Source organism: Puma concolor, chromosome B2 (assembly GCF_028749965.1).
Source record: "Puma concolor isolate L17-30 chromosome B2, mPumCon1.1.hap2, whole genome shotgun sequence".
NCBI classification, from domain to species: Eukaryota; Metazoa; Chordata; class Mammalia; order Carnivora; family Felidae; genus Puma; species Puma concolor.
The window spans coordinates 63,750,921-63,777,165 of NC_141671.1; the positions used below are offsets into that span (position 1 = coordinate 63,750,921).

Here is a 26,245-nt window from a genome sequence, read left to right on the forward strand (position 1 = left end):
TTTGGACTATTTCTTTGTATTTGGTTTTCTCTATGACTTAGAGTTGACTTATTTTGATTGATAAATAAATAAATAAATAAATAAATAAATAAATAAATAAATAAATATTAAGATCTGATGGGAACTGCATTTTTGGAAAGAATAACATTTATATGACGTTGAGTCTCCAATTCATGTGCATAATATATTTTCCATTTACTTATGTCTTGTTTTGTATCCTTTAATTAAATGTTATAATTACCTACATGAAGCTCTTGCACATATTTGTTAAATGTTTTTGAGTCGTTTTATAGTTTATATTGTCATTACAAATAGGACCTATTCTTTTATCTGATAATCTTTCCCTAGTGATTTTGTTTTATAGGTGCAATTTCTTTTCACAGTTTCTGAAGAACTTAGACTTTTTTGAAATTTTTATTTTTCTGTTACCTCTATTGTCTCTCCTTAGTACCCTATTTTTTCTTTCCTTGACCTTTTTTTTTTTTTTTTCCACGTTGGAAGATTTTCTCAATTATCTGTGTGTTCATATATAAAAGCAAGGCCCTAAAAAGTGACTTGAAGTTCTATATAGACAGATGGACTTATTGAAAGGTAGATTTCACCCTGATAAAAGGAAGGAAGGAAGGAAGGAAGGAAGGAAGGAAGGAAGGAAGGAAGGAAGGAAGGAAGGGAGGGAGGGAGGGAGGGAGGTTGGGAGGGAGGAGGAAAGAAGGAAAGAAAGGAGAAAGAAACTTAGATTTCACAGTGTGCTCCTCTTGGATGAGCCAGCAATGAAGATTCCTCCCCCTCTCTGGGGGTGAATTTTAATCTCTGACTTGGCATTCTGGGAGCAGAAGGGAAAAATGAGAGGAGAGTGCTTATTGTTTAATATTTACACTTGTATCTGCCTTGTACACCTACCTGTTAATGAGACTGATGCTTATGTTCTGAACCCAACCCATTCAATTTTCCAGCGACTTAACCTCCTTGTGACAGTGCTGGACTGCATTAAGTGGGGAGGAAACACAGAATTTCAGCTATTTTGTATATAGATTTTTCAACCAACCTCTCTCTTTTTCAGCCCCATGCAAACCTGGGTCCTCCTTCTGTTTCCAAATATTATAACCTTTTGAAGGCCTGCAGAGTGAATTGGGTCCATTACTATCAATATTTCCTTCACCACCTCCCACACTCTATAAGCACTTAGGCTACAACATTCTCTTCCACTGTAAGTCAGTTATGCCATCTTCCCTCAACATCTGAATTTGCGAACATCTTGAGCTCACTGTTGTCTACTGTCTATTCTTTATCCTGTGGCTTAAACACTTAGTCATTCTAACATGGTTTGAGAGGGAGAAGAAAGATAAAATTGTCATAATTAATTAGAATTTTGTATTACATTTTCCAATGGATATTGTTAATGTATAGAAAAATTAATTTTGTATATTGATCTCAGTGTACAGGAAATGTAATTATTGTATATTTACCTTGTATTTAGCTACTTTTTTGGTTCTTCTTATTATTTCTAATAGTTTAAAAATAGATCCTCTTGGGTTTCCTAATAAGGTGATATATTTCTTTTTATTTTTTTAGTTTTCACTTAAATTCCAGTTAACATACAAGGAGTATTAGTTTCAGGTGTACAGCTTAGTGATTCAACACTTACATACAACACCCAGTGCTCATCACAAGTGCATTACTTAATTCCTATCACCTATTTAACCCATCTCCCCACCCACTTCCCCTCTGGTAACCATCACCTTGTTCTCTATAGCTTAGAGTCTGTTTTTTGGTTTGCGTTTCTCGCTTTTTTCCCCTAAGATCATTTGTTTTGTTTCTTAAATTCCAGATATGAGTGAAATCACATGGGATTTGGCTTTCTTTGACTGATTTATTTCACTTAGTATATTACTCTCTAGCTCCATCCATATCTTTGCAAATGCCAAGATTTCGTTCTCCTTTTGGCTGAGTAATATTCCATTATGTATCTAATGTATATATACCACATCTTCTTTATCCATTCATTAGTCAATGGATATTTGGCTGTTCCCATAATTTGGCTATTATAGATAATGCTACTATAAACATCAGGGTGCATGTATTCCTTTGAATAAGTATTTTTGTTTTCAGTAAGGAGATATATTTCTACAATGATGACAGTATTGTCTTTTCCTTTCCTATTGCTTTTTCTTGTATTGTTTTGGTGAGGACCATCTGTGCAATTTAGAATAGTAGAGGTCATGGTGGACCTACTTTTTTTAATTCATAATTGATGGGGATTCTTCTAATATTTCACTGTTAAATATGTTTTTTGTCATAAGTTTTGGAGAGATAATCTTTATTAAGAATGTTCTCTATTCATAATTTGCAATAAAGATTTTTTAAGTGACAATTGGGTTTTGAATTTTAATAAGTTCTCTCCCATATTTTGATATGATCACATTTTTTCCTTTAATCTGCTATTATAATAAATACATTATATGGAGGTCACTTTTAATGTCAAATCATCCTGCATTACTGGACATACTCTTACTTGATAATGATTTATTATGCTTTTACTATACTTCTGGGTTTGATCTTTTACTTAATACTTCCTCATTTATGTAGATAGATTAAAGTGGCTTACAGTTTTCTTGTTCTTTTTGGTGTCAGTGTTATGCAAACCTTATAAAATGAATCAATCTTTTAGTATTTTTCTTTTTCCTGGAAATGTCCTATTAACTGGTGATTATATATTCCTTAAGATTGGGAGAATTTGCTTGTAAATCTTTCTGAAGTTTTTGTCATTTTTGGAGGATTATTTCCTTTATTACCTTTTAATTTTATCCAAAATTATTTTTTATCTCTCATGCCAATTTTGATTGTTTTTCTAGAAGAATGTCCATTTTATATAGGTTTCAATTTCATGTGTATATAGTACATATTCTTCTATGATACTTTTAATAACTTTTTTGATTTCTAATGTTATTTGTCTCCTCTCCATCTTTTAAAAAGGTCACAATTGCCAAAGGTTTACCTATTTTATTGGCCTTTTAAATTATCCTCAGTTTTATTAACTTCAGGTTATTTAGGTTAGGTTAACTTTATTGTATATTTTATTTACACTTTACTAATTTCTGGTTTTGTCTGTATTACATTTCTTCTGATTTCTTTAAGTAGCCTATTAATTTTCATTTTCTATTATTTTTCTATGTAAGGCTTTAATAATCCTGAGTACTATCATAGCAAAATTTCACAAATTTTGATGTAAATATATATTGCCTAGTTTTTCAGTTCTAAATAGTTTATAATTTATGTTTTAATTTCTCTTTAATTCATGAACTATTTAAAAGCTTTTACCCTAAGAGGTACAGTATTATAATTTTTAGTTCTTGATTTATAATTTTATCATATTCCTGTTTGCAAAAAATGCCCTGCAATAAACTTCCTCAAATTTATTTTATTTTACTTTCTTAGGAGTAGTTAACTTCTGTATTTTGTATGTTAAAGAGCTGCACATGCTCTGTTTCTTACATATAGTAATTAATCAAAGAAAGGTTAATCACTTTTATTGTTATTATAATATTCCATGTTATCATTTTCTCCACTTTTCCTGTGACTCTGTGTATCTGTATATAATTGTTACTATTTATTTATTTATTTATTTATTTATTTATTTATTTATTTATTTAAATCTAGTTAGTTAACATACAGTGTAATCGTTTCAGGTGTAGAATTTAGTGATTCATTGTTTCCATACAACACCCAGGGCTTATCACAACAGTGCCCTCCTTAATCCTCATCACCTGTTTAACCCATCATCCCACCTCCCATCTGGTAACTATCAGTTTGTTCTCTAGAGTTAAGAGTCTATTTCTTGGTTTGCCTCTCTTCCCCCACCACCAAGTTTGTTCTGTTTCTTAAATTCCACATATTAGTGAAATCACATGGTGTTTGTCTTTCTCTGACTGACTTATTTCAATTAGCATAATACTCTCTAGTTCCATCCATGTCCTTGAAAATGGCAAGATTTCATTCTTTTTTATGGCTGAATACTATTCCATGGTGTGTGTGTGTGTGTGTGTGTGTGTGTGTGTGTGTGTGTGTGTGTGTGCGTGTGTGTACCCCACATCTTTCCATTAATCATATGATGGGCATTTGGGATCCAGGAATTGTGCTACAAGTCTTTTACCCAAATGATACAAAAATACTAATTTGAAGGGATACATGCACCCTGATTTTTATAACAGCATTAATCAACAATAGCCAAATTATGGAAAGAGCCCAAATTTCCTGTGACTTTATGAAAAATGTATGTTGTCTTTCATTATAAACCTAGTTTGACAGTTTTTCTTGTAGTTTTCTCTGTTTTTGTTTCACACACTTTGAAAAATTCTTATTAGTTTCACAGAGATGTGTTCTTTGGAAACTCCTTTATCACCTACTCCTTTTATCAGCATGAAAAGTCCTTCATCTCTTTTAATGCTTTTTTTCAATATTAACATTGTGACATCTGATTTTTGCATATTAGCATTTGCTTAATATAGCTCTTTTTATCTTTTTATTCCCAGTCTTCCTGTGTCATCAGGTTTGAGCTATGTCTCTTGTAAATAAATTACTAGATTTTGATTTTTTTTATCCTATATGAAAGTTCTTAACTTTTGGGTGCCTGGGTATATCAGTCAGTTCAGTGTTTGAGTCTTGATTTTGGCTCAGGTCATGATCCCAGGGTTGTGGGATTGAACCCTACATCGGGCTCTGTGCTGGGTGTGGAGCCTGCTTAAGATTCTCTCTCCTTGCCCCTGCCCCTCTACCCTACTCAAACGTTCTCCTTCTGAAATAAAATTTTTAAAAAAGTCCATAACTTTTAGCTAATGAATTTAAAACATTCCCATTTCTATAATTTTGTATATGTTTGGAACTATTTTTGTTATTTTTTTATTTATCATATTTTCTAGTTTGTTTTTGTTCTTTTTCCTGCCTTTTATTAGGCTGATAATTTTTTCTTAGTTCTATTTTTCCTCTACTATTTTATAAATATATTATTTGTTTGTACCTCTTTGTGGTTACCTTAACATTGTTAATATACATGTTCAAGCGTATTTTTCTAACATCTCGAGTCAATTAGTATCTCTAATATTCCTGAGAACAAAAAAAAAGGCTTAGCATACTTTCATTTTCCCCCAATCCCTTGCAACTTTTATTTTTCTCACCTTTTAACCCTCATTACTATCATTTTGAATTTTATATACATGTGGCCATATTTTTAAAATTAAAATATATTTAAGCTTTTAAATAAACATTTTTTTAGACTTAATGTATTTCATCACTCTCTTTGCTGCCCATTACTTCTTTTATCCTATTCCCTCCTCCTGGATTTCTTCTTATTATTGGCTTATGTTGTCTACCAGTTCTCTCAGAGAGAATCCTGAAGTAGTAAACTTCAAGGTTCCTTTAATTATAAAAATATATTTATTTCTGCCTCTCACTTGAATAATAGTTTTGCTGGGTGTGGAAATCTATCTTCAAAGTTATTTTCCCTTATAATGCTGAAGGTATTATTCTACTTGTCTTCTTGTATCCTGGGTTGTTCACAAGGAGTCTGATGCCAACTTGATTATTTCTTTGTAAGTAATTTTTCTTTTGACTCTGACACCTTTTTAAGATTTTCTCTTTATCGTTGATCTTCACAAATTTCATCACACTGTAACTAGGGGTGTGTGTGTGTGTGTGTGTGTGTGTGTGTGTGTGTTTTATCTTCAAGTTATCCTTTAGACCAGAGGATCTTTGAAGTTCTGAGAAGTTTTTCCATAATATTTCTTTAAATGCTGCCTTTCCTTGAAATTGTCTCTATTTTTTCCTTCTGAACGTAGTTTCAAACAGATGTTAGAACTGTGTGTCATCTGTGTATCTTACTCCCCTATTTCCATGTCTTCATCTCTGCTCCTTATGTGTAGCTTTGAGCTGGGGTATCCTTCTGTCTGCCATCATCTGCTCGTTTTTTAGATATTTCTCACAATCTCTACCACAGTTTATACTTCTTTTCTTTAATTTTATGAAATCTTTTCTATTATCCCTGAGGATTTGGGGTGAATAATATACATGAGGGTGACAGGTATGAACAGTGCTCAGTTTGCCAATTTAAATACCTTTTCAAGTTTTTTAATATTTATCAACCACACTCAGCACATGTAAAGGACCAAATTGAGATTCGGCAAGGCAGGTGTAGCAGAAGAATTGGATGATGAACTTGAGGTGCTAGTGAGTCTCAGGTTTGGAATGGCAAGCTGTCAAGACTCACTTATTGTGGGAGTCAAAAGTAGACACACAGGTGAATAAGGAGAGGCTGTAAGACTCAAGGTCATGACAGTGAGTCTAGTAGTAGGAAAATTGAACAGATGACAGTATATAAATCTGCTTATAGAAAAATTGAACCAGGGGCGCCTGGGTGGCGCAGTCGGTTAAGCGTCCGACTTCAGCCAGGTCACAATCTCGCGGTCCGTGAGTTCAAGCCCCGCGTCGGGCTCTGGGCTGATGGCTCAGAGCCTGGAGCCTGTTTCCGATTCTGTGTCTCCCTCTCTCTCTGCCCCTCCCCTGTTCATGCTCTGTCTCTCTCTGTCCCAAAAATAAATAAACGTTGAAAAATAGAACCAGAGTGAGATTTCTAAATGTAAAAGTCTCTAGTACTGAGGGGATCCAAGAGATGGTCAATGTGGGATATAGGTTATGTGGAAAAAGGAAATCAAGGAATCCTGAACCCTGAATATTAGAAAGGCTACTCATGTGGAAACTGAGATGACACATGTGGAAAATAGTTTATTTGAAAATTGCTATTATAAAAGTTGTATCTTAAAAAGACAGTTTATCGAATCTATCAGAAAAATCGTGTGTCTCATGTGCAATGTCTGAGTTTGTAGTGATTCTTCATATGATGAAGAAAAATTAGCTCTCTCTTTATTTTCAGGAACATAGATTTTGTTGTACTCTTCACATAAGATAAGTTTTGTGACTTTAGACCACTTTTTCCATATATATACATTCTTTGGGTTGAGACAGCTTTCCTTCATAGAACAGTTTCTAGACATATATGAATATTCATCTCATTATAGTAGAATGCGATTGCTCATAAAAATGGGTCTTAGTTCTCTAGTTACTACACATTTTCCACGCATACTGTGGCCATATTCTTGTCTAGAGAGACATGAATTATTGAGATAAATGTCAGTAGCCCCAAATGGCATCCATTTCAATTTGTATTAGAATTAAAGTGTGTAACAGAGAGTCCCAAAGCAACAAACATAATATAGAAAGAGCAAATTAAAAGTCTCTGTATTGACACATTGAGCATTTTATTATTTCTTATAAAATCTCAGTGCATCTAGTACTTAGCATTTAATATTGCAATATTTTTACATTGTTTTATACAACCTTATATTGATAGTTTAAAATGGGGAAGGAATAATTTTGCTAGCACATACAATTGAGATGGGACCAACTGGTGGAAGGAAATGACAGGTGAATTAGAAAGTGTAACTATGGGTATTAAATGGAAGAGTTATCTTTGAAATTCAGATTGGGATCAGGAACCGTAGATCAGGAGTGAACAAAAGTAGTCAGCCTGCAGATATTTAAACCCTTACCTGGAAGAAAAGTCTCAATGTCTCAAGTATAGAAGGAATCACAGTTGGTTCAAGTGACTACATTATGCCTGAAATAGGAGTAAAGGTATGAGGAAAGGGTTCTAGAAATCCATGACCTTATCATACTGAGAATTGTCATCTTTGTGAGGATAAACATAAGTAACCTAGGATTTTTAAGTGCTACATGAAATAAGGAATCACATGCTGAAAACCAACTGGTAACACCTTAGTACTGTTTTTAAAATAATGATGACTATGGTCATAATCAGTTGATGCACTTGCTATATGCCTAGCATGGTGCTACTCAGCTTCTGTACATTATCTCTCAACATTTAAAACAACCTCAAGAGATAAGCATGGTGAAGTTCTTTTTATAGGATTAAAAGAACTGAAAAGCTGAATTAACATCTGGTGAATTTCAAGAGAATAAACAAATAATAGGAATAATTTGGGCCAAAAATTTAAAAGACATTTGGCTTTAACAGTGTATTGGGTGGAGGTGGGAAGATGAGAGTTGTATTTTTATTTCTCTGTTAATGAGGTTTTTTTATGATTGTTTTTCTACTTCTGTGCTTTGCTCTTTTCAGTTTTGGGGAATAGCAAGACAGACTGACAGAGGAAGTTTAGTTAGTTACTAAATTTAGTTTAGTTACTGATTCTGATTTATGAAGACTTGCATTTTAACAAGATTTACACAAAGACATTATACTAGTAGTGAAATAAGGAGCAGCTTCTACCAAAATTCAGCTGTTCACCTTCGCAGATGAGTCACGAGTAACTAATGGTTGGCACATTCAGAATGATTAACTTGTGTAAAGTAAAATATCTATGAAATCATGGCTGTGTACTGCCAGTGACTCGATTAACTTTTCAAAATGACTTGATTACATACAACACACTGTAATGCAATAATAAAGAACAATGTATTAAGTACTTAAAAATACTTATGTTATTTTTGCACTAGGCTATTAACCAAATCTCATTTTATACTTTTCTACCTTGAATATCACACTTGTATAAAAGCAATTTTTCCTTTTGGATGGCTGTTGGGTTGTAATCTTAGCATCAACACAGATAAAATAACAAAGAATTATCAGATGAAATGGAAGGATCAAGAACGTAGCCAAAAGAGTTATGCAAGATGTCTGTAACTTAAATTAAACTGAAGATAGGACCATTCCCATAATTACATTTCAAGAAAAAAAAAAATTCCAAGTAAAGTAGTAATTGTAATCTCCCTTGGGTTTTAATTTACATTCAGGCTTCTCCTCATAAAAAATTGAACATGCAAATGGAATTAGGACATATCTTTTTTCTATCATACGTATCATATGCAGCATAAAGACTGCAGGGTTTCTAATTTCTGTAAATAATTACTCTGTCACACAGGAGAGGTAGATATTTGAAATAAAAGCAATGAGTTGAAGATGAACAGTCCTCTGGAGGACACAAGATTACCCCCCACCCCCCACCCCCCACCCCCCCCCCACTATATTCAGTGTGAGTCTTTTCTGTTTCCACAGAGCATCTGTACAACCACCACTGCATTTTTGCACTTTTTCTTCCTGGCTTCGTTCTGTTGGGTTTTAACTGAGGCGTGGCAGTCCTATATGGCTGTGACTGGAAAAATTAGGACCCGGCTTATAAGGAAACGTTTTTTGTGCCTTGGATGGGGTAAGCATATTAATATGCCCTTTCATGCTCTTGTTGTTAAAATGACTTTGAACACATATAATGAAGCAATAGGGTGTGATTATCCCCAACCTACTTTTTTTTGTCCAATTTGATAAATGGAAGTGGAAATAAATGAAGCTGGTCATTTTTGAACATTCTTTGAGCATTTGGAACTTTAAGAAGGAGTAAATATTGGATGACCACATAGCCATTCAGTTAAGCAGTGATGTAAGAAGAAGCCTAGGATAGCTACAGGCAGTACAGCAAAGTGTTGTCTGCTAATACATTCTGAAAATGCAAAATGTCTTACAGTGTTCAGGGCTCAAAACAGGTGCTAGTCACATATTCCCCACAAGAAAACTTTGAGAAGTCCATTCCAAGAGAGCTCAAAACAATTAAGGACTACAGCTGTCCATCACAGGAAGAAAGTCCACTTAGAGAGTGAATGAAACCTTGTGACTAGTGCGTGGGGTCCTCAAAGGAAAAACAGAATTGTTGACAGACTGAGAATTAATTCGTTGTTTGCTTTTCTTTATTAGGAAAAGTTTCTGTCAAATTGCCTTACAAAATGGGCATCTTGAAGATCCATGCATTTCATAAGGCCCATTCTAATGTTTAATTAGAATTAATTAGTTTAATTAGAATTAATTAGTTACTTTAAAGAAACTAGTTTCAGAAAACCTCAGGATTTTGTCATTTTTGCCTTTGAGTTCTGAAAGACTTGAACTAAAAAAAATGGGGAATTTTGGACCAAATATACAACAGATACCTAATAGACGAGAAGACTGGAGAATAGGATGCTTGATGGAGGCTGATAAATTACAAATAAGCGGACTTATTACAATAACAGAATAATTCATACTGGAAAAAGTAGGATTAATATATTAGGGCTCTTTACACAGGCAAATGGGAGAATGTATTCTACTTGCACTTTCATAAAACTTTTGTCTGAATTTCATGACAAAGACCTTCTAAAGTTAAATTGGTACTGAATCAGGGGACACTTTTGTCGTGAATCAGTGCCATAGATCCAAGAAATATAGAATGCAGGTAAGTGACTTTACCTAAGTATAAAAAGTGGCAGTTTTCAAGAATGGTAACTACCTCGTTTTGTGTCATTACTAAAGATCTTGAGGAGAGGGCTCACAGCTGGTCTCCAAGTTTACAGATAATGTTAAACTACTCTGAATAGCAAAAAAGCTAAGGCAATGGTGCTAGACTATCAAGAATTCTGGGAGGTGGCAGATTAGTGGCATGTGAATTTCTATACAGCAAAGTGCAATGTAATAAATTTGGGAAAATAATTTGTATTTACAATACAAATAAATACAATACAATACAATACAATAAATTGTACAGGTTGAAGACTATTAATGCTTTAGCTATGACCCAGAAGAGAATTTTTTTCTAATGAACTTGATGTAATCAGTCAAAAAGTCAACTATATATATCCGTGTGTGTGTGTGTGTGTGTGTGTGTGTGTGTACGGGGTGGGAGAGGCCCATATTTGTTTAAAAATATGATGTGTCCCTCTGAGATGCCCTTCATATTTTTTGTCATTAAACCTCATGAAGGAATGTGGTGTCACTTGAAAAGACTCACAGAAGAGAATAGCAGGAAGGAGGGGAAATGATAGGAAGAAAGAAGGTAGGTGGAGGGGACTCAAGAAGGTGATTAGATGATGGATTTTCAACCTGAAAAGGCAAACATCACCTTCCTGAAAAGAAGACATGACCACAATTTTTGTAAAATAATTAAACAGCGTGGATTAGACTGAGCTCTGTTCACCAAAACACAGGGGCATTCCTTTGAACTTGAGTAAGGAGAGCATGATTCAGACAAACATAAACTAAAAGCTGTTAGGTCAGAATTGGCACAGGTATGCGGGCAATTGAATTCCAAAATGGACTGAGCAATGTGTGGAGTGATACCTACCGAGAAGTGCATGAAGCGAAACTGGCATATATTTTCTGACCTTCATTCGGGATTGCTAAAAGGAATATGACCAAGAAGCCCCAAAATTAATTCCTTAGGGGCCTTAATTTGGCCCTACACTCTTGTTATTATAAGTAAATCATAAAGAAAGAATTACATGAATGCTTTACTTTTTTCTGTCTTATAATAAGTACAACTTGATATGAATCAATATGGGGCCACCTGAAATGTTCCACTTCTGTGATATTCTATCACAGCAGAACATCCATTTTTTGCCTTTCTGATTTTATAACTATAAATTTCCTTTATAACAGTGTAAACCCCTAGGGAAAAATAACTTAAAAGATATACTAAATCTCTGTTATTAGTTTCCTTTAAACCCATGTCAAATGTGGTGGTAACCTAGCAACATTAGAGAAGTGCACTGAGTTAAAAACCCAGCTGTCGCTCTCATATTTTTGTACTTGAAAGAAATTTTGTAATGGAAACATACTTTATGAAGGAATTCATCCAAATGTAGTTGCTTCGATGTAAGCATTTTGAGTCTGTCCTAGCTTTTCTTGAGCCAGAGTACACAGTGGTTACAGCTGAACGTGAAGTCTGACCATGTTTTTCTTGCAGGTTTACCAGCATTAGTAGTGGCCACATCAGTAGGCTTCACAAGGACGAAAGGATATGGCACTGATCACTAGTAAGTCCATCCACAGTGATAAATCATGTTTATAATTAAGTAAATCATCATCTATGCTCCATTAGTCTTGGTTGGCACTGCTGATGCCTTGCATTTTGTCACTGAGTCATTAACAATGGTAGAAATCACATTAGTGAGGAATGATATAAGGTAGCTGAAATGCGCAGAGGTTAGGAAGTAAATGGTGAAGCCCTGTTCAGAATCCTTGTTTCAATTTCACATTTCTTCATAAGGACAATGAATTTGATTTTTAAAATATTTCAATATTTACTTTGTGTGTTTAATCTCAAATGCATTTGTTTAGATCTGAATAAATCTTGATGTTTCCCTTTTAGAATATGATCCTGATGTGAGCTTCTAATTTCACTGATGATAATGTATATTAGTATCAACCAAGTTGTGAAAGATCAGCTCAAGTTTTGTTGCCGTGTTAGGGTAATACTGAAACGTAAGGATCAGGGGGATCAGTAAATTACACATTAGAAAATGCCTAGGCTGTGGGAGAAATTAGAGGGAAGAAAGAGGGTGGGGTATCAGCCCATCCTTATCACAGCTGTAACACTGATAAATTCAAGGGAGATTTTATAAATAAAGTTTATATTGAAATATTTAAAATTTAAAACAATGCACTTTGATATTTTATTTCATCTGCTCTCTCAAGGTGAGGAGGCAGTTGAGAAGTGGAGAAAAAGATGGGCGCATCTTCTTACAAGTATAAATTTTTAAAGTGAGATTTTCGGTTTGTCTTCAGGTTTGAGATGGGAATTAGTGCTAATTAGTCCTTCTAGTGGGCTCATCCAAATGGAGACTGTGAGAAGAGACATCATTCCACCTGCCCAACAAAAGGACATTTCCAAAGAATTTAAAGAACTCATGTCATTAGAGCACTTGTTTTTCTTCTGCCATCTATGTTATAAACACACAAACAAGCAAAACTCCCTGATAGCGCATGTTGTAGTGTAGTGCTTACTACAGCACTATTACCTTTAAGCCATTACCTTTTACAGGAGTATGACTTTCGGTATAAATCCAGTATTTGAAAGGCACTGTGTTGGAGATATAGCAAGAGGTAGGAATTATGGATGATATGGTTCCAACTTTCAAAGAGTTTGTGATTGAAACCGAGTACAATATAATGAGTAGTATGTCAGTTTAAAGATTAACTCACAAAAATACAGTAGAAAATCAGTGGCAGTCTCAGAGACACAAAACTACAGTGTTCTATCAGACTAAAGGCTTTTCGCCCAGGTGTTTTATTTTAAAACGTAGATATTAAATTATCAACCCCAAAGTAGGAAAGTAGAATTTTATCTGTTCACTGTTATGGCAAGGAGAAATAACTAAATGCAGACTTCGAATACCCACATACACACACATTTGTTTTAGGTATATATCGATACATGCATTGCTGTGTGTGTGTGTGTGTGTGTGTGTGTGTGTGTGTGTGTATAACTACTAGATTAAAATTTTTAATTAAGATAAAATTTATGCAGAGCAGCATTCACACTGTTAAGTGTGTAGTTCTGTGAGTTTTAACAAATGCCTAAGTCAGGTAACCACCACCACAACCAATATAGAAAAAGTGTGTCCTTAGAACCAATATATAATAGTTATTGTTAATTGTTAATTTTGGAGGCAGCATGATGATTCTGTGGACCTAGAAGTAATACTGACAGGGTCAAGTGTCAAAAGCAGATGCAAGAAGTAGTAGGTGTGACTCATTGCATCAGCAGAGATAAAACATCTCCTGGTGTTTTCCTACATTCCTTATATTTCCTTATATTCCTAGACCATGCACATGCAGATGGGCCACCTTGCAAAGCCTCCAGTGCCAAGCCCCATGCCTTCTTCATGCCTCTCTACTGTGAGAGAATAAGTGTTCTTACCTAAATGGGCTACCATGTCAATATCAGTACAAACCTGCATTTCCTGGTGAATTTAGTAATTGAAATAAACACAGCCACACTTATTTTTATTCAAAAGCTTATCTTTACTGAATTTTGTTAGTAGTCTGGGGCAAAAGTAAAATCAGGACAAAAAACAAGCGCACAAAATATAGATTATTTGTTCCTTTCAGTGATGGCTTTTAAACCAATTTCTCCCGATATCTCAATGGCCTCAAGGAAGAACACATAAATGGCATACGCAAGACTCTAAAAGCATGCTGTTCTTGCTTGAAAGAGCGTTTGAAAATTTTCATAATGGATACAGAGCACCATTTTACAAAACTTATGTGATAGTCACCTTTGTACTAAAAGTCAATATAAAAATCTCACTGGAAGAGTAATTTGTCTAAAATGTTTTAACTGCCTGAAAGTAAGGCCTTAAAATAAAAGTTTCTTTTCTGCGAAAGGCGTATAGTGTTTCTCACGCATCAAATGCTCTCATTTTCGCTTTTTCCACCTCTTCCATGCATTTCTGCTTAATTACAAACCTTCAAAATGGGCCCACATTTGAACGCTAAGTAATTTGTATCACACTTCAATGGTTTAGCACTTATCACTAATTTCTGTTAGTTTTTATCTGATGTTGTTTTTAGCTGCTGGCTCTCTCTTGAAGGAGGACTACTCTACGCTTTTGTTGGACCTGCAGCTGCTGTTGTCCTGGTAAAACATCAAAATCTACTCGTTCTGTTTTCTTATCAAAGACTACTTGGCTTCAATTACAGTGACAATTTTTGTGTTCACTGTAAAGACACTTTAACGTAGAATGTATTATTACTTCATTATTAATGACTACTTAAATTTGAATACCAACTGCTCTTTAGTCCTTTAGTACTCTAAAATACTCTTACTTTGAAGACTGAAGAATATTGAACATGCAAGTGTGGGATTTCTCTTACAGTAATTTCACATTTATGAAGAAGTTTGAGTAAGTTTCAACCAATTCTTCATTGTTAATGTACACAATCAATTATCATTTCACTTTACACCATTCTGTGCGATCTCCATCGTTGTAAAGATCGCTTAATCTTAGTAACTGCTGCTGCTACCAAATGTCAACAAGAAAACTTATGTCCATGTGTCAGAGTTTCCTAACCTCAGTGCACAGATTTTGGATAACATATTTCTTTGTTGTGGGGCTGTCCTGTATATGTCAGGATGTTTAGCAGCATCCCTGGCCTCTACCTACTAGATAGATACCAGTAGTATCCTCAGGTTGGTAAAAATCAAAGCTGTCTCCAGACATTTCCCAATATTCCCTGTGGGCAAAAATCACCCCCGAGTTGAGAACCCCTGCCGTATTTTGTGCATAAGGATTTAAATTTTTTTTCTTTTTAGAATCACTAAATAATTCCTTTACATATTTAATTATGGGAACATGGAATTTGCTACCAATTTACCTTTCGTTCTCTCACTTTGATATTCTAGATTGCAATACAAATCTTTCTTGTCTAATAAATCTTTAAATGAAAATGTAAGGGGGAAAATGGTCTGAATTAAATACAAAGATCCACATCACTGTGCAATTAGAGTTCTAATTGGAGAACTACCCTTTGGTTTCTTGAACAATTCATTGCATATATGGAAGCTAGCAATATCTTTATTAATAACTCTATATGATTTTTTCTTTCTTTAACATTTGCTCTCCATCCTCTAAACTATAGCAGGGAGCAGAAACTGTCCATGATTCACAAGACAAAATCTAGGCATCAGTCTTAGAGAAGGGCATAGGGAGATGGAAGCTATTAGGCACATTTTTGTCTGCTGCATCGAATTCTTATTTAATCAATTGAATTATTTCCCTAAGGTACCAAGTTAATATACATATAACCCTAAAATGGAGAAACAAAGAGTATATGTATAATTGAAAAACCAAAGTATGGTCTTTGGAGTAGTGATGGATTCCCTCATGATTAAATTGTAGATTAATAGAATCCATGGAATACACTTTTTTCTCCTAGTTCATATAATGAGAAATGTGAAGATGAGTAAGTCTTTCTCTTGATTAAATGGTATCTTGTCAGAAAGCTATGAAGAGTGACACTTCCTAATAAGTCCCTACCTATCAGTTGCTTTGGATCTTCCTTATACCAGCAGTTAAACAGATTTCAGCTTTATATTTCATCTGGCCAAAGTTCTGGGAAAAAGGAATTTTTCTTTTTTCTTAACCAGTCATCCTGTTTAATTTAAAACAGACTTTTGTGAACCAGTAGTTTCAATGTAAAGGTTTCATCATTTGCACTGGGGGACGCACCAAGATTCCATTGATCATGGAGGGTAAGGGGCAGGGAGGCAAAAAGAAAATATTTTTCCTTGATTATCTTGGTCTCAGCGTTGGACTGGATTCCTTTGTCAGGAAGTGCTGGTAGGTTAGAGAACTGTGGGCGCTCATCATAATAAGTTGCTACAAATAGACCACAGCCATCTCTACAGCTTTTTACAATTTTACTTGAGAGAGAAAAATATGTGTGATTTCATTTCAGATGTATTATGCGCAAAGATCTTTTAAGTGAGAGTAAGAGAGTCTTAGAAAATGCTGAGAAGTGTTCAATAGAGCACATTTTAAGAGTTGATGTTAGTATCCATCTCCTAAAGGATGCTGGTGAGTTGAATAGGCTTTCTCTTTTGTCTAGAAAAGCATGGTACATCAAAATGCTCCCCCAACCCATAGGAGAGATAGCTACACAGTATGAGGAATTTAGACGTTCTTTTCTCACTTCTGGGGACAATGACAAATTCTTAGCACCTTTGGCTGCCAGGGCTCAATCTAGTCTCACACTGTGAGACTGAAAATCTTTTGATTCTCATAGGGTAAAACTCATTTAGACAATTGATTTTAATCAGGGGTGACTTAGAATGCCAGACTCACATATTATGGCACTGTTTAAAAGGTAGACAATTGAATGTTAATCTCCTCAGTGTTAACTGCAAAGCATGGAAATTTAATGTACTTAACGTACTTTAAAACTTTAAGGTTAACACACCATTGTTAAATTGTTCTCCTTTATGCACTTATAAAATATTTGACAAGTGCTTTCTCTCACTACTATTGTGAGTTTATAATTCTGAAATGGTTATAAATTAATCAAAGAGGGTTTTCAGGAGAAACAGGGACCTAATTTCCTTCAATATCATTGAAAGGTCAACCTTTGTTTCTGTTTGACAGGTCAACATGGTGATTGGCATTTTGGTATTTAATAAACTTGTTTCCAGAGATGGGATCCTAGATAAAAAGCTCAAACACAGAGCCGGGTAAGCTGCAATTGGTGGATTTTGTAGGTTCCTTACCAGTGAATCCCATACTCCAATTCCAGATCATCACTGACTGCATTTTAACTATGCCTTGAATTTTGTTCCTGATGAACCGATGTGTCTGGTAGAGTCTGCCATTCAGATTTTTTTTTTCAATGTGCTATTCTTAAGTAATGCAACTAATATCTAAAAATAATTTTTAAGACCATTAGAAAGTCTGGGTTTGTTTGTGCGTATTGCTTGTTTGTAAGATAAGAAGATGAGATGTTAAGGCTGGAGTGAAAATACTTGTTCTTTTGTTTGTTTGTTTGTTTCAAGTTTTATTTAAATTCCAATTAGCTAATCTATAGTGTAATATTGGTTTCAGGAGTACAATTTAGTGATTCATCACTTACATACAACAGAGTGATCATCACAATAAGTGCCCTCCTTAATGCCCATCACCCATTTGGCCCATCCCCTGCTGACCTCCATTAAAGCTCAGTTTGTTTTCTATAGCTAATAGTCTCTTATGGTTTGTCTCCCTCCTTCTCTTTTTTCTTCCTTCCCCTATGTTCATCTGTGTTGTTTCTTAAATTCCATATATGAGTGAAATCATATGGTACTTGTCTTTCTCTGACTTGCCTCACTTAGCTTAATTCTCTATAGCTCCATCCATGTTGTTGAAATGGCAAGACCATTCTTTTTTATGGCTGAGTAATATTCCACTGTGTGTGTGTGTATACCACATCTTCTTTATTCATTCATCAATTGATAGACATTTGGGCTCTTTCCATAATTTGGCTATCGTTGATAATGCTGCTATAAACATTGGGGTATAAAAATACTTGTCCTTAGTTGAACATTTTCAAAGTCCCCCTAGTTTGCATCACAATGGACAGGAGGGTAGATCAAACATAATGTTGATATGTGACACAATGGAATCGAGACAAGTAATTCCTACTAGGGTAAAAATACTAGATTCTCTTTGATTAATTGTATATATCAGAAAATTTCTTCATATGAAACAATCACTAATGAAACAGTATTCTTGTCATATATTTTCATTTTTTATGATGTTTTGACTATAAATTGCTAGGAAGAGTTATTTTTAATTTTCATTTGCACATTTTAACCACTTACAAAATTTAGGAAAGCATCTCCTTTCATTTTACTGTTACTATGATACCACCACATTTAATGACTAATAACATTCCATAAGCAGATTGATACCAGCCTTTTAAGGTTACATAGTCACCTCATCTTACAAATTTGTAGAAATCTAAAGGAAATCTTAATGCTTTTGAATTTTCTTGTGTATATTTTCTTATAAAAAGTTTATAGCTTTCTCCTTTCTATTTAGCTGTACTTTCATTCAAAACTTACTCTACAATTGTTATTTCTTTACTAATTTATAGTACTATTTAATAGTCATAGTACTTGATCACTGAGCAGTGAGAATTTTAAGTCCTTTATGTTTATAATCTATGCAATGACTTCTAAGATAACCAAGGTATGTTTTCCCCTAGTAAAAGACTCGGTTTAATGCTTATATAAAATATAAATATAAATATAAAAATTTGATACCATTAATATCAAACATTAGAACTGCAGTGATGTAACAAAACATCACTGGAGGTTCCCTTCAAAGGGGGGCCATCACGTCAGAGGAGTCTCCATAGACTTTTCACTTCAGATGAGTCTCTATAGTATCTTTAACCAGCTAAACCTGAACCTGCACAGACACTGCTTTCTGTACCACTTGAACTTGAAGCTTTCACACTATTATTCTGCCATGTATGGTTGGACTTGGAGCAATAGCTTCAGTATTTCTGCCCAGATTAATTATATAAGAATAAATTGACCGTACTGAGTATGGTGTATGGAAACTCACTTCTGCCACTAGTGGCATGCACACACGTGTATTATTAATTGGAGGCGTCGGGGTTAGTGGTTAGGAGAAAGCTTTGAGGTAAAAAAATGTTTTTAAATAAAGCCATGCTCAGTATCTAGCTCTGTAGTTTACTAGCTGTGTGTGTCTTTCGGCATGTTATTTCATTTTTCTGGGGTTCGGTCTTCATACCTGAAAAATGGGGATAATCATTTTTGCTTCATAATAGAGTATATGAAATATAATGTGTATAAAGGATTCATTAGAGTAGCAAATAGCAAGTACTCATTCAACCAATGGTGGCTATTTTTATGATAAGTTAAATGAAGAAAAAACCCTGATTTCTATCAATCAAGCATCTATGCTTCCACCACTGATGACCTTGAGGTCAAAAAAAAAAAAAGAGATGAGATCATCAGAATGAGTATAAAGCTAAGGATTTATTACATTGGCAGTTAGTATTTTTTTCTCATTTAATCATTTTATATGTAATATCCAGTTTGATTCACATAGCTCTTTGTAAGAGAAAACATATGTTTAAGAGAAATGACAGCTTTGTCATGTTATGAATTTAGAAATTATCCACTTTAATATACACATTAATTTTAAAACGTCTACTTATAAAAATAGTATTAGAAGTTACATCTGTTTTACTGGCAAAATCGAGCCAGTGTTTTTCTGGTTCAAAGGCCACTATTGAAGAAATAAAAATGTTAATATGTGTATAAAAAAGCAGAATGTTGATTACTGTTCAAAGCAGAAAAGAATTATCAACAAGTTAATAACTCTAGGTGTTAAGAAAGTCTTTCTATAATATAAAATGCAATTTATGCCAAAGTATGTATAGATTGAAATTTGCTATTTCAAAATGTTATTGAAGGAAATTTTTTAGAAAATATAAGTGATAAGCAGCATCCAGGTGTCTCAGTGGGTTTAGAGTCCGACTTGGCTCAGGTCACGATCTCACAGTTCGAGAGTTTGAGCCCCTCATTGGGCTCTGTGCTAACAGCTCCAAGCCTGGAGCTGGATCCTGCTTTAGATTCTGGGTTTCCCTCTCTCTCTGCCCCTCCCCTGCTCTTACTCTGTCTCTCTTTCTCTCAAAAATAAATAAACATTAAAAAATACTTTAAAAATATATGTATATATAAGTGTTTGAAGCTACTTTCACTTCACAGAGAATCAGTGAAGGCAATCATAAAGACTTCAGTGAACAATCAATAATCAGAATTAACTATGGAAACGTTGAGTAGGAAGTTAATTAACTTAACAGTTGATGCCCCATATTGTAAATATTGACCATTTCAGATTGAAAAAAATGTATATCATGTTTATGACTTGATATGTTTATGAAACATTGTTTATTATTTAGACTCAAATATGTTCCTCTTCCCATTTTTTCTTTGTTTCCTCCATTTTATAATTAATTATTATAAACTAACCAAGCATAGTTTATGCTCAATAACTATTTATAAAGGAATGAGTGAATGAATATTTAAAAATACAGTGTCTTGACAAGTTTATTAATACCCAAATTATATTAAGTTTTTCTAACATGTAAAATATAGTTACCCAAAAGGGATTGATTGTAATTAACACATCCTATATAAAAAAAATTGGAAATAATGAAAAGACCAAATGGCATGTGTCTTCTTAGAACATCTCAAGCAAAATATTTCACTTTTTTTCCCCCTTTTTCTTCAATGGGACTTTCTTATCTACTGTTTTAAACTGGTTTTATCTCATCTACATAAGTTAAGGAAACTACCAGGATCTTGTACAAATATCATGAGATTTTTTCCAAAGGGAAAGGGTAATATTTTCTTTTCAGGTAATTTACATGGTATCAACAATAAACCAATCGGACAAATTTTTTTTCTAAGCAAAAGAAAAACAAAATTGGGAAGGGAAACTTGTAGACCTCAAGACCCTGCACGAGTAGACAGCATAATCTGGGTGAAATGACTGTGTTGCTGCCCTGGTGAATATGGTAACATTTGAACTTATGGGAAATTCAATTCTTTTTAACCGTTGACACTTTTTATTTTATACATGTATAATTTCCCCTGTAACAAAGAAACAAGATTTTATTTCCATTGCAGCAACCCTGTTCTGCATTTAGACTATGTGTTCTTCATACTGTATTAATTTCTGTAGTGGTCATACAAACTAGGGGAAAATATTCTATCTCCTTGGATAACGTATCTTTCCTCTGCTCCATATACATCTAATAGTCAAATTCCAAAAGTGCCCAACCAGTTATCATCAAGTGTAGCTTTCAACAATTAGTCCTGACTGAAGGAAGTATGTATAGCCTTTTAGTCACAATCAATCTCAACTAAAGAGAAATAAGCATTTCAAATACTGACTTCAGATTTATTTTCAGGAAAGTCCATACTTAGAACAAATTAGTTTTTCTCAAAGCTAAAATATTTGTACCATATACTAAAATTAATTTTTAGTCACCTTTGGCTTTTCAATCTTGTTTTAGAGCCTAGAGACAAAGAGTCCTTAAATTGAGAAAGCCACATTTGTATTTAAAGCACAGATACCCAATAGCATATCTTCTCTGATAAAGGAAACAATAAATAAGTCATGTCTTTTTAATATTAATCTGATGGAACTTAACAAGATTGAAGACACTAAAATATATAGTTAGGGCAATTATGTGAATTCCTGCTTTTCATCAGAATAATCTATGGAGCTTTAAAAAACACAAATGCCTGCACCCTATTAAATTGGAGTCTTTGGGGTCTATCTATCTATCTATCTATCTAGATATATATCTATCTCTATCTATCTATATAGATGGATAGAGATAGATAGAGATAGAGACAGATATATAGATATCTCTATAGATATATATGTCTGATGATCTATAGATAGATATATAGATAGATATATCTGATGTGCAGTTACTGTGGAGAATACTGGTATAGGTACTCCTTTGGGAGTAGTTTCAAACACATTAGCATGCCTGTTGAGGCACTCATGATCCAAACTGAATAGACTATTGCTTACTTATTGTGAAAAGTTTGGGCACATGTGCCAGTACATAAGTCTTGGGTTGAATCGGTAAAATGAATAATTTAGTATCATAATTTCCCACCCTCACATCTAACTCTAAAAGCTTTGATTTTTCTCATGAGGTCTACTGATCAATCTACTTAATAGCTTTCAGATTTATTATCTCATCCAAGCACTGTTCACAAATGAGTGCACTTCTTTAAAACAAACCAGACATTCTGAATTATGACCATCTTAAGATGTTTCTCTGTACTGCCACTTTTATTAACACATGTCCACTAAATATTATTTTGGAAAAACCTACTAGGAAAACATTTTATTTTATTTTATTTTATTATTTTATTTTATTTTATTTTTATTTATTTTTATTGTTCTCATGTACTTTAATTATAAATATTATAGGTCACCTATGGTTTGCTGTAGGTATATTTTATTTTTTGTCAAATTGGCTTCTATACAACCCAGTGCTCATCTCAACAAGTGCTGTCCTCAATGCCTGTCACTCATTTTCCCCTCTTCCCCACTCCCCATTCACCCTCAGTTTGTTTTCTGTATTTAAGAGTCTCTTGTGGTTTGCCTCCCTCCGTCTTTGTTTGTAACTATTTTTCTCCCTTCCCTTCCCCCATGGACTTCTGTTAAGTTTCTCAAGATCCACATATGTGTGAAAACATGTGATATCTGTCCTTCTCTGACTGACTTATTTCACTCAGCATAATACCTTCCAGTTCCAGCCACGTTGCTGCAAATGAAATGATTTCATTCTTTTTCATTGCCAAGTAGTATTCCATTGTATATATAAACCACATCTTGTTTATCCATTCATCATACCAAATAGCATATCTTCTCTGATAAAGGAAACAATAAACAAGTCATGTCTTTTAAATATTAATCTGATGGAACTTAACAAGATTGAAGACACTCAAATATATAGTTAGGGCAATTATGTGAATTAGTGAAAAAAGTTGATGGAGTTTAACCTCTTTCCATAATTTGTCTATTGTTGAAAGTGCTGCTATAAACATACATGCGCCCCTATGCATCAGCACTGCTGTATCGCTTGGGTAAATTCCTGGTAGTGCTATTGTTGGGTCATAGGGTAGTTCTAGTTTTAATTTTTTGAGGAAACTTCACACTGGGAAAACATATATTTTAAACATTAACTGCACAAGAGAATTGACGAGAGAAGTATACCATGGAAAATTATTTCAAGATGTTTTGATTTTGAATCAAGTGATTTCTTTTTGGTTTTTCATAAGAAAGTTATATTTTAATAAACCAGTAATTTTCAAGGGATTATTTTCTAAAGTAAAATGTGTGTAAAGTTTTTTTGTATAGCATGACTTTGCTTCTATGATATAGTAGATTGAATCTGAATAATTTGTATCTGAATTTACATCTGAATTTGTATCTGAAAAATCCTCCAGACTAGAATAGACCATTTAAATGCTGTTAGGTTGGAGTCTATGAAAAAAATGTTCAGAAAGAATATTTTGAACTTAATGTTAAATGTGTTTTATTAAAGCATTCAATTGTCACCCCTCTTATTATAAACTAATATTTCATCAAATTTCATCAGCTCCTATATTCAGATCATCCTAAAATATAGATAATACATTGATGGCTGTGAGAAATTTCAAAATAATGAATTTGTTGAGATGAAGGCTACATCTTCCACAAATGATTAAAGACCTAAAATATATATCTTCCTATATCGGGCTTCTGAGATACATGTTTACATTTCAGAAGGTTTTAATTGGTATGATGTCCCTTCTGCAAATGACAATGAAAATCTTTGAAGCTAGGAGTCCTAAGGCGTCTGATAATTAGAGGTCTGAATAAAGGGTTTTCACCGTATGTCTACACAAACACATGCTTATGTTTAACTCACTGTATTGGACAGTTTTGATCTGTAGATACAAGGGGCATTTATGGTGTAATTGATGGGTATATGCTTTGCATGCAACAAAGGCCCATCTTACTGAAAGGTATAATGTTACAAAAATAATGTGTGGTGTTAATTGCGTCTTTAAAACAACCTAGAGCATTCATCTTTGGTAAATAAACTTTTCTGCATGAAATCGTATTAAAAGCTAACTTGCAGCAGCAACGTTTTTTTGGTGACAATTCAATATTTTGTTCTTTTTGTGGGTGTTCTGTTTGTTTGCAGTCAGATGAGTGAGCCTCATAGCGGTTTGACGCTCAAATGTGCCAAGTGTGGAGTAGTTTCAACAACAGCTTTGTCAGCCACCACCGCCAGTAACGCCATGTTAGTCCCAATCATTTACATCTTCTTGTTACAAATCTTTTACAGTGCATGTGAGAAAATGCTATTGTGGAAAAAAAAATCGCGCTTGCTAATATTGGAGCTAAGACGATACTTAAATATTTATAATTGGCAACTGCTTTTAAAACTGTTGTGGGATTGTCTATAAAAAAATAAATAAAACTATCCAATGTTATCTGCTTTATGGTTTCCAAGTTAATGGTCTTGGTGCCACATACAAGAATGCTTTGGTGAACGGGGGTTTGGTTACTGCCTGGGGCGTGACACGCAGCTACGTAATGTTGCTTTCTCTGTCTCTCAACAGGGCGTCCCTCTGGAGTTCCTGTGTGGTGTTGCCCCTTCTGGCTCTGACATGGATGTCTGCGGTTCTGGCCATGACAGACAAACGCTCCATATTGTTTCAGATACTTTTTGCCGTGTTTGATTCATTGCAAGGTTTTGTGATAGTCATGGTCCACTGCATTCTTCGGAGAGAGGTAAGAAAGAGAATTCCTCTGGCAGAGAGGCAGGATGGTTAGACGATTAATTTCGTTGTTAACAAATATGATCTTTTATATTAATATCTTCAGATTAAAATCATTTCCCCTAAAGACAGTCATTTGAAAGTTAAAACTAAAGGGAAGCTCTAAGGCAAAGTTCAAGCGGGCTCCTTGGACTCTGAAAGTGACAGTTAAAACAGATGGGACCGTGCAAGAGAAGACGCTGCCCGGGTGCCAAGAATCAGGGAGAGTAGATTCAGGAGAGGTCATAGGCGGAGACGAGTCTGTTAGAGACACTGGTGGATAAGACACGGTGGGGTGGCATATTTTTAAGAGGCATAGTTCATAAACATAATACAGTGATATTTCCTACACCCACTCCCAAACCCATGTTTCTTTCTATACAGCATATCCCCATTCCTTCATACTTTACTAATTTCATTTAAAATTTTTTTTTTTAACGTTTATTTATTTTTGAGACAGAGAGAGACAGAGCATGAACGGGGGAGGGTCAGAGAGAGGGAGACACAGAATCTGAAACAGGCTCCAGGCTCTGAGCTGTCAGCACAGAGCCCGACGCGGGGCTTGAACTCACAGACTGTGAGATCATGACCTGAGCTGAAGTCGGCTGCTTAACCGACTGAGCCACCCAGGCGCCCCTAATTTCATTTTAGATAGAAAATGTTGAAGATTAATGGGCAGTTCTTGTGTCTCTATACTAAATTAAGTTAAGGTTGCTAAAGATGAATGATTTTGAGATGGATATTTATTCTCAGAAAATACCAAAAATGTGCCCAGTCGAGCAGGGATAGGCAGTAATTGTCCTCAGGAACTCTAGATCTATAATCACAGCCTTTCTCCAGGTCATGGTTGAGGTTTATTGTCAGCAGTGAAGAAAACCAGTCCTGCTTCATGAGTTGAGATGCCAACCTGCACCAAATCCACTGAGAGCAGTGATAGATGTCAGACGTGATTTGTTTAGGGAGAAAATATTGTTTTCCAACCAGTGCAAAAATTATGCTGAGTGCTTGAAAGCACTGACACAGTATTTATAAGGTTTATGAGTCATTTTAGTGTTTACTCTGGGGATGGTGGCGACTAAAACACAATGACACAGTGCCATGCGAGTAATTTTGAGAAAATGGTCCACACTGTCATTTTGCATTATCCAGCTTGTTTGAGAACTTTATTATGATGTACACATTGCAAAAATACTCATGTGCATATGAATACATGCCATATGGTTTTTACAGTGATGTGTAAGGTAACCAAGGGTTTTTACCTGATTAACCAGATGGGGAGAACAGTATTTCTGAGCTACTTCGGTAAAGTACAGATGTCAGGAATAAACCCATACATGTGTATTCTAAGAACATTATAGGGTGAAGAGTGACTTCACATTGTAAAGGGGGCAGTATATCATCATTTAAAAAATCTGATTTAGCAGGGTGCCGGGGTGGCTCAGTCAGTTAAGCATCCAACTTTGGCTCAGCTC

The 26,245-nt window shown here is 34.5% G+C and overlaps 1 protein-coding gene across 4 annotated transcripts in view; it reads left to right on the forward strand.

Moving 5' to 3' along the window:
• ADGRB3 (adhesion G protein-coupled receptor B3) overlaps window positions 1–26,245 on the forward strand; it is a 731,624-nt gene that overhangs the window by 652,120 nt on the left and 53,259 nt on the right. For all 4 annotated transcript variants that reach the window (XM_086707169.1, XM_086707168.1, XM_086707167.1 and 1 more), the window contains 6 exons: window positions 9,122–9,272; window positions 11,829–11,898; window positions 14,438–14,504; window positions 17,008–17,093; window positions 24,155–24,253; window positions 24,576–24,747. In XM_086707169.1, the coding sequence (XP_086563295.1) occupies window positions 9,122–9,272; window positions 11,829–11,898; window positions 14,438–14,504; window positions 17,008–17,093; window positions 24,155–24,253; window positions 24,576–24,747 (645 nt within the window). The remainder of the gene's footprint in view (window positions 1–9,121; window positions 9,273–11,828; window positions 11,899–14,437; window positions 14,505–17,007; window positions 17,094–24,154; window positions 24,254–24,575; window positions 24,748–26,245) is intronic.